This window comes from Oncorhynchus kisutch, linkage group LG17, assembly GCF_002021735.2.
Source record: "Oncorhynchus kisutch isolate 150728-3 linkage group LG17, Okis_V2, whole genome shotgun sequence".
NCBI classification, from domain to species: Eukaryota; Metazoa; Chordata; class Actinopteri; order Salmoniformes; family Salmonidae; genus Oncorhynchus; species Oncorhynchus kisutch.
Window position 1 is genome coordinate 38,089,381 of NC_034190.2, and position 12,035 is coordinate 38,101,415.

The 12,035-nt window shown below is 44.7% G+C and overlaps 1 protein-coding gene across 2 annotated transcripts in view; it reads left to right on the top strand.

Moving 5' to 3' along the window:
* LOC109907621 (histone-lysine N-methyltransferase 2B-like) overlaps positions 1–11,968 on the top strand; it is a 65,689-nt gene extending 53,721 nt beyond the window's left edge. For both annotated transcript variants that reach the window (XM_020505704.2, XM_020505706.2), the window contains exons 24-37: positions 355–513; positions 736–853; positions 2,288–2,366; positions 2,616–2,779; positions 3,018–3,176; positions 3,431–5,876; positions 6,037–6,144; positions 7,181–7,314; positions 7,481–7,612; positions 7,834–8,086; positions 8,311–8,424; positions 8,527–8,610; positions 8,733–8,862; positions 9,139–11,968. In XM_020505704.2, coding sequence (XP_020361293.1) covers positions 355–513; positions 736–853; positions 2,288–2,366; positions 2,616–2,779; positions 3,018–3,176; positions 3,431–5,876; positions 6,037–6,144; positions 7,181–7,314; positions 7,481–7,612; positions 7,834–8,086; positions 8,311–8,424; positions 8,527–8,610; positions 8,733–8,862; positions 9,139–9,414 — 4,356 coding nt within the window. In that variant the 3' untranslated portion in view covers positions 9,415–11,968. The remainder of the gene's footprint in view (positions 1–354; positions 514–735; positions 854–2,287; positions 2,367–2,615; positions 2,780–3,017; positions 3,177–3,430; positions 5,877–6,036; positions 6,145–7,180; positions 7,315–7,480; positions 7,613–7,833; positions 8,087–8,310; positions 8,425–8,526; positions 8,611–8,732; positions 8,863–9,138) is intronic.
* The last annotated feature ends 67 nt before the right edge of the window (positions 11,969–12,035 follow it).

The following is a 12,035-nucleotide window of genomic DNA, read 5'->3' on the forward strand; positions in this document are numbered from 1 at the left end:
CATAGAATTCATCATAGTTGCATCTCAAATGGCAACATGTTCCCTATAAACTGCACTTATTTTGACCAGGTCCCATAGTGCACTGTGTAGGGAATAGGGTGACATTTGAGACACCTCCCACATATCAAGGCTGTAGTACATCCTTACTCGATAGGCTTGGTATTCAGGCATAACTATTCAATTGCCCGTTTGTAACATTGTCATAAGATAACTTTATTGTTCCAAAGAGAGTTGTCAAGTCTGCTATTTAGTTAAAATGATCATGTTTACTCTTCAGGGACTTTTCCATTAGTCTTTCTCATTCATTGATTTCTTTCCTATCCTTGCACTCATTCCACCTTTTCTTCCCTACAGCGCTGTGAGCGTTGTGGCCAGGCGGGGGCGACGGTGGGCTGCTGTCTCTCGTCCTGTCAGAGTAACTACCACTTCATGTGCGCCCGCGCCCGCAACTGTTTCTTCCAGGAGGACAGGAAGGTCTTCTGCTCCAGGCACCACGACCTCGTCAGTGAGAAGGTGAACCTTTGTATATGGGCTAATGAGGGACGCACCCACACATAAACAAACATATAGTTGTCTTTCCAACCTTGAGCACCACCACTTTCACTGTGACTTGTCAGCAGCATTCAAACTTCACACCTAGTCACTTACTGTGTAGCATTAGGGCCAATGTTATGTCTTAGGACACACACATACACCTACTGCACAGGATTTACACCCGTTTCCCCTCTTCTCCAGATGGTGTCTGGGAATGGGTTTGAAGTTCTCCGGCGGGTCTACGTGGACTTCGAAGGGATCAGCCTCCGTAGGAAGTTTCTGACTGGCCTGGAACCAGAGTCTATAAATATGACCATCGGTGTGTATGGTACATCCCCAACGGCACCCTATTCCCTATGTAGTGGGAATTGGCCTATATGGAATTGGCCTATATGGATGGGGATAAATTGAAATATTTTTTTACTTATTGAAGAAATATGGAAAGCATATGCATAACCATGGTAGCAATTAAAAGGGAACAGTTTGGATATTATGGGCAAATTATTAGACTAAAGGTGAGAACACAACAGTTCACCTAACACAAGACTGAATCCAAACATTACACTGTTCATTTTATGTGCATTTTACATTTACTGTACTTTTCGCCACATTTGTTGATAACAAAATCTGAAAATACTATGGATACATTCAGTAACTTAATATGAATATTCTTGAAAAATTTGGGTTCAATTTACTAAGGAACTGTACACTTTGGAGGTGTGGCCACTTGGAGATACCAGTTTGACCTCACTCAAACCCGTGGCATTTTTTTTTTGTATGAGGTCAAACTGGTATCTCCAAGTGGCCACAGTTCCTTGGCACATTTATGACTTAAAGAAGAGTCTTCAACTATAACGTGCTTTTGTGAGCTCTCCTAGCTGTGCCGTTGAGGAACTACAGCAAGCACACTTGTTTTGTTTGGAACACAGCTCTGCATCCCTGCCATCACACAGTTACTGTTGTTTATCCAAAAACTGTCCGTTTATAAATTGCCATCTGGGTCAGGTGGGCATCATTTGAAAGCTTGTTCTGTTACCAACATGACTAGCTAGATCTTGGTGTTAAGCTTTCACAAGGCAACTCAGAGAAGCAGTACATTTTGGTGAACAGAATGGAATCAGGAGTGCATTCAGAATCGTGGTCTGCTGCAAATTTACTTCACAATACAGAAAACGTCTCATTTGGTTAAGGACCACCCAGGGTAAAACACCATGTCATCTTGTAACTATACATCAAACATAGTGATCGTAAACTTTGACTCTGTAAATTACACATTTAAGACTTGCTTTGTATGACACACAACCGGTATTTATTATAATCCTCTACGTCTCACCTTTCAAAACAGATAGTCCCCTTTAATTTAGAGCAAAACCTCTTGTTGCATGCAGTGCTCAAGTTCAGAACTGCTGTCAAGTCAAAACCTGTAAAGCGAAGACCCTGAGCTCTGATGTATAACATGGAACTGTGTAGCCACTGCAGGAACATATCAGTGTCCAAATCTGCCATTGTCAACCCGTATACGGGTATGAGTGTAAAGGGTTAACAAGAGCCCCGGGCTCTGGTCAAAAGTAGTGCACTACATAGGGAATAGGGTGCCATTGGGAACAAAGCCTCCCTGCTTTTTATTTGGAAGGTGTGACCCATATGCTCTAAAAGTATGGCCAGTAAGGGATTTATATTACCGCCAACAATCATTCCCTTTTTTACATGTGAAATCCTCTGAAACCATCCATCTGTCTCCTTCTATATCCAGGCTCTCTGCAGATCAACAGGCTGGGTGTGCTGACTGAACTATCAGCCAATGGAGCGAGGTTGTGTCCTGTGGGCTATCAGTAAGTGACCAATAATCCACGTGACCAGACATCGACAGCATCCATTTTGATTCCTGTTGAATAATCAATTTCTGAATGATTTAATCAGGGTTGTCATTGTCTAATTTAATATACTGTTAATATAAGAAATGAATGGCCGTATAAAACTCCTGAGTTACTTTGTAGGATAGCTTCCCTCGAGTTCATTTTAAAATGTTGTGGTATTTATATATTTTACTTTACTCTTCTCCTTCCTCTTCCTCCGTCCAGGTGCTCTCGGCTGTACTGGAGCACAGTGGACCCTCGCCGGCGCTGTAAGTACACCTTTAAGGTGACAGAGGTGTGTTCTCCACTCGAAGAGAAGCCAGGGGAACCACTGTGGTGGGACCAGGAGGAGAACCGAACCATAGCCCACAGCCCCAGCTACTATCAAGGTCAGGAAACCCATACCTGCCCCTATCTGGTAGTAGGGTGGAGCACTTCAATGGATAACCTTGATGTCCCCTATTTTATATTTGTTTATGTTCTATTGAAATAAATAACGGAAGGATAAGTTTAACAACTTAAGTACATGGGGATCATACAATCTTTTCTATTGATAAGGGACAATCTACTAATTCTCAAAATGGACTCTTCAAAGTAAATAATGCTCCTTTCTTGTTCCTTGACCAGAAATGGAGATTCCAGAGGCTGTGTTGAGTCCTCCGCCCATTGAGGTATCTCCCAGCACCACCCAGTCTCCCCTGAAACAGGAGACGGGGGCCAAAACCCCTGGTTACTCACAAACCAGGAGACCAGCAGGAGGAACATCTCGACCTCTTCCCTCCCCAGGTAACACCACTCCCTTAGACATTAAGTTTGATATCAAGACCAGTTTATATTAGTTTCATATCTAAATCATTTATAAGTGAAATATCTGCTTTATTGAGGAAAGTTTTTACTCGATATGAAATGTTGTCTTACCTAGCAACCTTACATTGAATAAACTAAGTCCCTTAGGATAAGAGTTTGCTAAATGACCTCAATATAAAATGTTAATATCACTTTTCTGCCATGACACTGACTGGTGATCCTCTTCTCTCTAGGGAGTGCCATGTCCAAATCCCACCACATCTTGACTCTCAGAGACCTGGACGATACCCGCCGGCCGCGTCGCCTGTCTCTGAGCTGCCACTCAGGGGACTCCTCCTCCCCCACCGACGGCCTCGCAGGACCAATGACACTCCGTTCAGGGGGCACCCTCCACCCCAGGTCCCTCCCCTTCAGTTCCCCTCCCAGAACCAGCGAAAACCTCCTGAGTTCCCCTCGGCAAGTACGACCTCTTGCTGGATCCTCCAGCTGGGGTTCCCCTCCCTTGTCCCCCTCCAGTCTTACCCACCCTTTCTCCCTGCGGCCTGGCGCCGCCGGCAGCCCCCCCTCCAACCTCCATCTGGCCTTCCGCCACTCCTCCAGGATCAGACAGCCATTCAAAATCCGAACTCCAGTGTCCGCTGAGGTGCCACAGTACTTCTTAGCTTCATCCGAGCCAGAGAAAGCAGAGGTGGCGCCCTCAAACGGGATCACATTGACAGCAAATAACATGGAGGAAGACACAGACGTCAGTCCCCTGATGTCGGATCAGGACTTGCCCTTCACAACATTCGAAGTGGCGGACGCAGACGTTGCGGTGGCCTCGGTGCTAAATGCCAAACTGGAGTTTGACGAGGCCTTGCTGAACGAGACTGTGGCGCTTCACTGTGGAGGGTCCCATACAGGTGGAGTAGATATGGAAGAGGAGGAGGCACTAGAGGAGGAGACCCAGACTCAGGGTAGGGACAATATGGACGCCAACAAGGCCTCAGTATTCACCAAAGACATGGCCTCTAAAGATGATCTGGAGAACGGTTCCTCAGACGAAGACATGGATCACTACTTGAAGTTCTCTCGTACGGTGGTGGTGTGCGAAGCCTCCAAGGACTCAGGGCAGGAAGGTCTCCCTCTCACTCCACCACTTCCTACGTCTCAGTCCATTGCTCAGCTTGACGGAGCGGATAATGGCTCTGAGAGTGACTCGAGTGAGGCTACTGGCGATCAGGAAGAAACTCAGGAAGAGGGGAAGAGTGGGGAAGCTCAGGGGGCTGACAGTCAAGAAGTGTTTGAAACCTGTGACCCAACTAGCGACATGATGTCTATTGAAGAGGAGGTTCTGATGGACTCTGACCAAACAAAATCCCAGAATGAGGTTCTTCTGGACCCAAGTAGTGGCCATTTTGTTTCAGCTGACGACGGCACCAGAGTGTACCTGGCCAATAATAAAAAAGCAGCTCTTGATGACAGCGATAGTGACAGCTCTGGCTCCTCTACAGATTCTCTCATTGGAGTGGACGACGAAATGGGAGACCCAGACTTTGAGCCTGAACCCAAACCCAAACCCAACCCAAAACATCTTGTAAAAACCATTAAAGTCATGCAACGCCCTAGTCCTGTGAGCATGAAAACTATTCCTCCTAAACCCACACCAACACAGAAGAAAATCATCAGGGTGTCCCTACCTTCTGCACCTGCTCTGCCTCTGAATGTAGCCTCCTCTTCCCCACCCATCATTGTTCGAAGCGTTCCAAGGACAGTCCCCTCCACCGCTTTTCCGACCCCGTTTGTAATAAACGGCATGAACTCTATACCCTTCCAGACAGGGGCCACTAGGGGCAGAGCTATCGCTATCCGCCTGGCCAGCCCCAGACAAGAAGCTCAGCAGCAGCTGACGGCCACTATTCTGTCTGGTGCCTCCAACTCAGCCCCGTCCCCGCAAGTTCTGCTAGTCAACCGTCAAGGTCAGATTCTGATGAAAGATCCAAATACCAACACTTTCCAGACGGTCAGCACCAGTTCTCCGTCCTACAGCCGCATCAGCCAGATCGCCAAGATGATCCACAGCAGTGGTGCCCTGCCACGGGCAGTTCCCCAGGTTGTGGTCGTACCCTCTACGTCAACACCCTCACCACGGACAGCAGTCTTCCATAGTTCACATCTCATCACCACTAACAGAAACAACACCACCACATCAACCACCATCTCTAACAGAAACATCACACCAGCAAGCAACACCAACCTCCTGATCAGGGCCCCACAGAGTTTGCATGATGGGCGAGTGCTGGTCCAAGCCATGCCCGTGACGAGTGGAGCAAAACCAGTGAGGGTCAAGTGCGTCTCTTTGCCTGGCAACCAGGCCCAAGCTATTTTAGACAGAGCCATGGCTACTCATCGCGAGCCCTCTCGGATACGGCCTAATATCCTCAGGGTGAGCCCATCTCAGCTGAGCCCATCCCAGTTTCAGGTCCACCCCTTCCTCAACAAACTCCAGTCCCCTGTAGCCATTTCTGCCGCTCCTGGACAGATGCTCCGTCACGAGCCGGCCATCGTACCCGAGTCTCAGTCCCAGGTCCGCGTTAAGAGAGTGTCCTCCGTCGCTGAGCGTCCCGGCAAGAAGAAATGCAAGACTGATTTCCTCCCGCAGTTGCCCTCTAGTGACGTGGATGACCTAGATGGCAGCAGGTAAGGCAGAGTACCATATCTACGATATGAGATTTATTGTTTCTTCTTTAACTTTTTGATGTTGGAACCCTGACTGCACTACACATTTTCCAATTTGGACAATTAAATATATTGATTGATAGATTTTTACAGACTAAGAGTCACTGTTTTCTTCACACAGAAATAGTGGTGTTCGAATCAAAGCCCCAACAATGAAAGATGTGCTGGATCTGGACCAGGAGAAGGTTGAGCTCAAGGTCATCCCACCACCACAACCTGAGAATATCAGGTTAGTTTCTTCTCAAATGTGACCATAGCAAGATGGATGCCAGAAATACACACTGCAAGGTTCATTTTAAATCCCTCAAATAATGTTATAATGCGTAGGTACGGAGAGCCTTAGTGGTCCTGGTGAAGGAAAAGTACAGCTAGACTAACCCGTTCCCTCTGGGATTTTTATTCCTTCCCTATTTTTTTTTCTCCCTGAATATCAAAACTCGATCCCTCAATTGTATTAATCCATTCCCTCAATTTATTAATTTGTCTCCCCTGCAGATTCGAGCACATGTCCTTATCATGAATTGATCAGAGTTCATTGAATTCTACTTCAATCTGGGCTTGAAATGAATCGAATCAAAGTTAATTGGTTGTGTACACAGATTTGCAGATGCTATTTTCTTCTTGTTTGAATATGTTATTGAGAACCTCGCTCTTTCACTGCCTTTTTTGTCTATACTCCGGCAGAGTTCGTTTGCTACTTATCCTATCCTGTCATCGCAACAAATCAAATCAGTTTTAGTTACGAACATAGATGGTTTAAAGCGGCTCTGGCTCTATCTGTGCCTGGTTGGTTAAGTCGCTATACAGCTATAGCGAGCAAGATGCCTAGCTAGCAGCTAAATTAGTTAAGTCTCACATACGCATGCAAACACACACACGCAGCAGCATGTTTCTGAATTTCTGGGAAAGGAGTGTAGAGGGCGACTGAATGCCGATTCAGAGGACAATTACATGATTGAGGGAACAAATTCCTAAATTAAGGGAATGGATGAATAAAATTGAGGGAACTAATGAAAAAACATATTAGCCTAGCTGTTATTTTTGTCTCCACCATGACCCATAAGGCTACTCTTTAATTGCTCTTTTATTAATACAAAAAAAGCTGCCGTCTTTTGACTTCAGTCGGTCCGCCATCACATTTCTTTTTTGCAATGACTCAACCCAGATGAGCACCCCTTTCCATAGAAAGGCACATCAATATCTAAACTATTTTACACCTTAGTTTTAATTCATATAACACCATGTCTGTGTGTCTTGTCTTATAGACCCCCTCCCATACCTCAGATGGAGCGTCAGCCCAACAGCAGCACCACTCAGAGTAGCAGCAACATCAATGGGAAAACCCATGTGTGGGTCAGCGCACGCCATGGAGATCTCTCTGACTGGGGCCCCTACTCAGGTGGGCAACCTTGAGCGGTTATACATATGATTGTTTAAGATTTTTCCCCATTCAACCAAAACCCATATTTAAAAAGTGTGTTATGAATGATAAAAAATATTTATAATTTCTGACAAATAAAATCTGACTTAACCTTCCTATTCTTAACACACTTAAAACCGCTCAGGTTTTAGCTCAGACGAGGACATGCCGCCACCTAAACAGGACAAGACCATGTTCGCCCACAGGAACCAGCCCCACCTGCGCTTTGAAATCACCAGCGACGATGGCTTCCATGTACAGGCAGACAGCATAGAGGGTGAGAATCTCAGCCTAACTACGGAAACACTAGCTATAACTTACATAGGTGTAGCTATTCCTTTTTGTATATAAAAGCGTTCTCTATGCAGAATCTGTTTGTACTGGCTTTTAACTCCAAGACCAGGCTTAGTCTGAGTCCAGTAAAACGACCCTATGCAGTATCATTCTAATACTTTCTTATTCATATCCTTTTCTTTCTTTCTTGCCTCCCTCCCTCAGTGGCATGGCGAGCGGTGATTGACGGCGTCCTGGAGGCCCGAGCAGGGTTCCACCTGAAGGCGTTGCCCCTCGGCGGGGTGAGCGGGGCGCGCGTTCTGGGCCTGCTCCACGACGCTGTCATCTTCCTACTGGAGCAGCTGCAGGGCGCCGCAGGGTGCAAGCAACACCGCTTTCGCTTCCACCGCTACGACACCCCTGACGACGAGCTGCCCATCAACCCCAGTGGCTGCGCCCGCGCTGAGGTCTACTCACGGTAAGAACCAAGCACTGATGTCTGTGGTTAAAATAGGTATGTTGAGGACCGAGCCATCTCGCCATAAGGGCGCCATAACTTTATCCCTTTATAGAATGTAGAAGTGATATATATTTTGAAGCTTACTGTCAGATTTGTAAAGTCATTGAATCTGAATGTTATAGCCCGAATCCTACATCTCCTGCATTTAAACAAATTCCCTCTCTGCCGATGTCCCCTCACAGGAAGTCAACCTTCGACATGTTCAACTTCTTGGCATCTCAACACAGACAGCTGCCTGACATCATGTCGACGCCATGTGACGAGGAGGATGATGACTTCCCACTGAAATCCACTAGGTTAGACAAGTCCACAATTACCATTGAGTTTATGCTGTCATTTAATTGTTCTGAGTGAGAGAAGTTCAAACCTACTGGATTCTCCATGTTCCCATCTCATAGACGAGCCACCAGCACAGAGCTTCCCATGGCCATGCGCTTCAGACACCTGGAGAAGACCTCCAAGGAAGCAGTGGGGGTTTACAGGTCACTAAGAAACTATTTTTAAACGTTCTGATATTATTACTATTATGATTACTTTGTTTTTTAGGGTAAAATATTTACTATTTTTATTTTTCACTCTATATTTGATCTTTTCCTTGTCCTAGGTCTGAAATTCATGGACGCGGTCTGTTCTGCAAGAGGAACATTGAGGCAGGGGAGATGGTGATCGAGTACGCAGGCAACGTCATCCGTGCTGTTCTCACAGACAAGAAAGAGAAATACTATGACAGCAAGGTTGGTCAACAACAATCAATGGAGCGATCATACAGAGGAAAATACACCAAAGCAAAATATACAGCAATGCATCTAATTTCATTCAGTAACTAAGTATATTTTTACCATTCGCAATGATACATTTTAATCTACGCACTTAGATTTTTAACTTGCATTCATGGTGTGCGGCTTTTAGTGTGTGTCTTTTGTGTATTGGTGTTTTAATAGCTGGTGCAAACATTTCCCCTTTGGGTTTTCAATAAAGTACTATCTAAAACCATCTTATCTCCTCGTCAGGGCATCGGCTGTTACATGTTCCGCATTGATGACTTTGATGTGGTCGACGCCACCATGCATGGCAACGCCGCCCGTTTCATCAACCACTCGTGCGAGCCCAACTGCTATTCACGCGTCATCCTCGTGGACAGCCACAAGCACATCGTCATCTTCGCCCTGCGTAAGATCTACCGCGGCGAGGAGCTCACCTACGACTACAAGTTCCCCATTGAGGATGATGGCAGCAAGCTGCACTGCAACTGTGCTGCCAGGCGCTGCCGCCGCTTCCTCAACTAAAAGACCAGCCAAACACACCACGTTGGAGGAGTACTTGAATTCATAGAGGAATATGGACCAGGAGACGAGGGAAAATGCAATGATATGGCGATAGGAGTGTTGCCAATAAGTACTGGTGAATTGGAGCCTCCTCCGTAGTTAGTTTAATTTAAAGTCTGACTGATATGACACATTTTAATTTAAAGACTGACTGGTGGACATTTTGGGGTTCTATCCTACAGCAGGGTTTCCCAAACTCGGTCCTGGGGCCCCCTGGATGCACATTTTGTTTTTTGCCCCAGCTCTACACAGCTGATTCAAATAATCAAAGCTTGGTGATAAATTGGTTATTTGAATCTGCTGTGTAGTGCTAGGGCAAAAACAAAAACGTGCACCCAGGGGGAGCCCCAGGACCGAGTTTGGAAAAACACCCTGTCCTAGAGGGCTTCTTGAGCCGCTCCCTCTGTCGAAGAAACCAAAAAGGGCGCCAATGATACAACACGTTTGTGGTATGAAGAGCTATCAGTGTTTGTGAGACAAAATGTCTACAGCTACAGGCATTTATTCTAGGCCTGCAAGGCAACCCAGTTGATTCAGACCTCAGTAATTTCGTACACTGGTGACATTACTCAATCTCATGGTCAACTCGCTTGGTTTGTGTACGTTCTTGACTCAGTCGCCAATGGCCTCTAATAAAAATGGAGCTAAATATCCCACAGTTGTGGTGCTGATCACTTGGACCAGAGATGTGGTTGGTTATGTACTTCATTTCAGTTGTTTCTCATCCGTCAATTACTCTGTTTTAAAGAGGAATTACATGTTATTGTAGCTATGACAATAGAAGGCTACATTCAAGTGGAGGCAACTGATTTTAGCACCTTATTTTCCATGGTCATAAGCGCAAACATTGCTGTACATAAAAGGCAATGCTGACCTGTAAATTGGACGAAGAAAAGCCTGTTTTATTTTTTTACTTTGACCCAAGCCACCTCCAGTATACATTTTTAGAGCAGCTATATTTTAATTGTCCATTTCGATATTATGGAGACCATAATAACAGTCTGCATCCCAAATTCCCTACATAGTGCACTAATTTTGTCCAGGGCCCATAAGGGAAAAGGTAACATACAAGACAGAACTCTTATGAGCATGGGGCAAGTTCAGATTGTTGCTCTTTTATGAAGGTGCTGATGAAAACTACCCAAAAGATTTGCTTTCACCTATGTTTTTAATGAAATCCCAACATGATTAAAGGTACACTCAGCGAAATGACGTTGCCACGAATAGCAAGACTTCAATCTAACAAAGTGTCTGCACATGTGCACACAAGTTCATTTCACAAGGTTACAGCGTGTTAGCAAGGGCACCAAAACAGTGGCGAAGTTGAACCTCGTTCTTAAGTGTTCTAGTTGTTGCGGAAATTGACCCACTATGCTGTTTACTTTCTGCATCTACATCATATCGCTGAGTCTACCTTTAAACATGTTCTTCACTCATTTCTCCCCTGTACTTGAAATTAGAATGTCATGCTTTAGATCTGTGAAAACATATCTTGTGACGCACCCCTCTAGAAAGAAATAATGAAACATGTTTTTAGTCTGCCAGGTATACTTTTTTTCACTATTGTTTTTGTGCTGTTTTGTTCATGATCTTCCAGACTTTAATATTGGGGAAAGTAATATGGTTTGGGGTGAGGGAAAAAAATGCTTTGATAGTACTCTACTCCCTCCCTATCATTTTACAACCCAATTTGTATATGTATTGTTGTATATTGGTATAAATGAATAATCAAAATGCTAATGAAAATAAATAAATATGTGTTGTCAAATATTAACCTGGTTTATATTCGCTACTGAACACCCACAAATTTTAAACAGGGGCATGAAACTTACAGTACAATACCTGGTCGAAGCCTATGTTCAGTTAGTCATCCTTTATCTTCTCTGTTTTCCCCTTCTACTTACCTGACAGTGACACTCCTCTCCCCTGTCTCTTGCGGGTGTACTACCTCTGTGGCTCACCATGACATAAACAAGAGAAGATAATGACTGTTACAGTAACTATTTCAGCCAGTGCTTGAGGTGCTGGAACTCAGTTTCTGTTTGTTCCAGCCCAAGTCAAGCATTGACTGTAGCATACCACTTAGAATGCATGGCCAATCCAGCTTTGTTCTAAGTGATATGCTAATATGGATATTGTAACTTGCTCTTGGTTTCCAACTGGTGCTGTGCTGGCTCGAATGTGCAACCCAATTTAGGGCACTGAGCTGGCTGTGCATGCATCAAAGGACACAATCTACATGTTTTGGATTTTAGTTGGGGTTTGGAGGGGTCTCTGCCCCAGAGTAATGAATAAATGCAGTTTGTTATTTCTGTAGGATTATTTAAATATATTTAAAATAAAAATGAATCTCTCATTGCGTGTTGAACATGGTTCTGTTACCTTGGCACAAAGCGAACTTTGTCTGTACATAGTTGTATACAACATTTCTAAACCTGTTGCATCTTTTCTACGCACTTTTTATTTTATTCTTGATGTTCTTGGCTTAATAAAGATCTTGAAAGGTTTGAAGAAATGTTACTGAGGGATTTGTTTTTGATTCGATTCAATAGAACTTTAAATGATGATTGTTATAAGCTCTA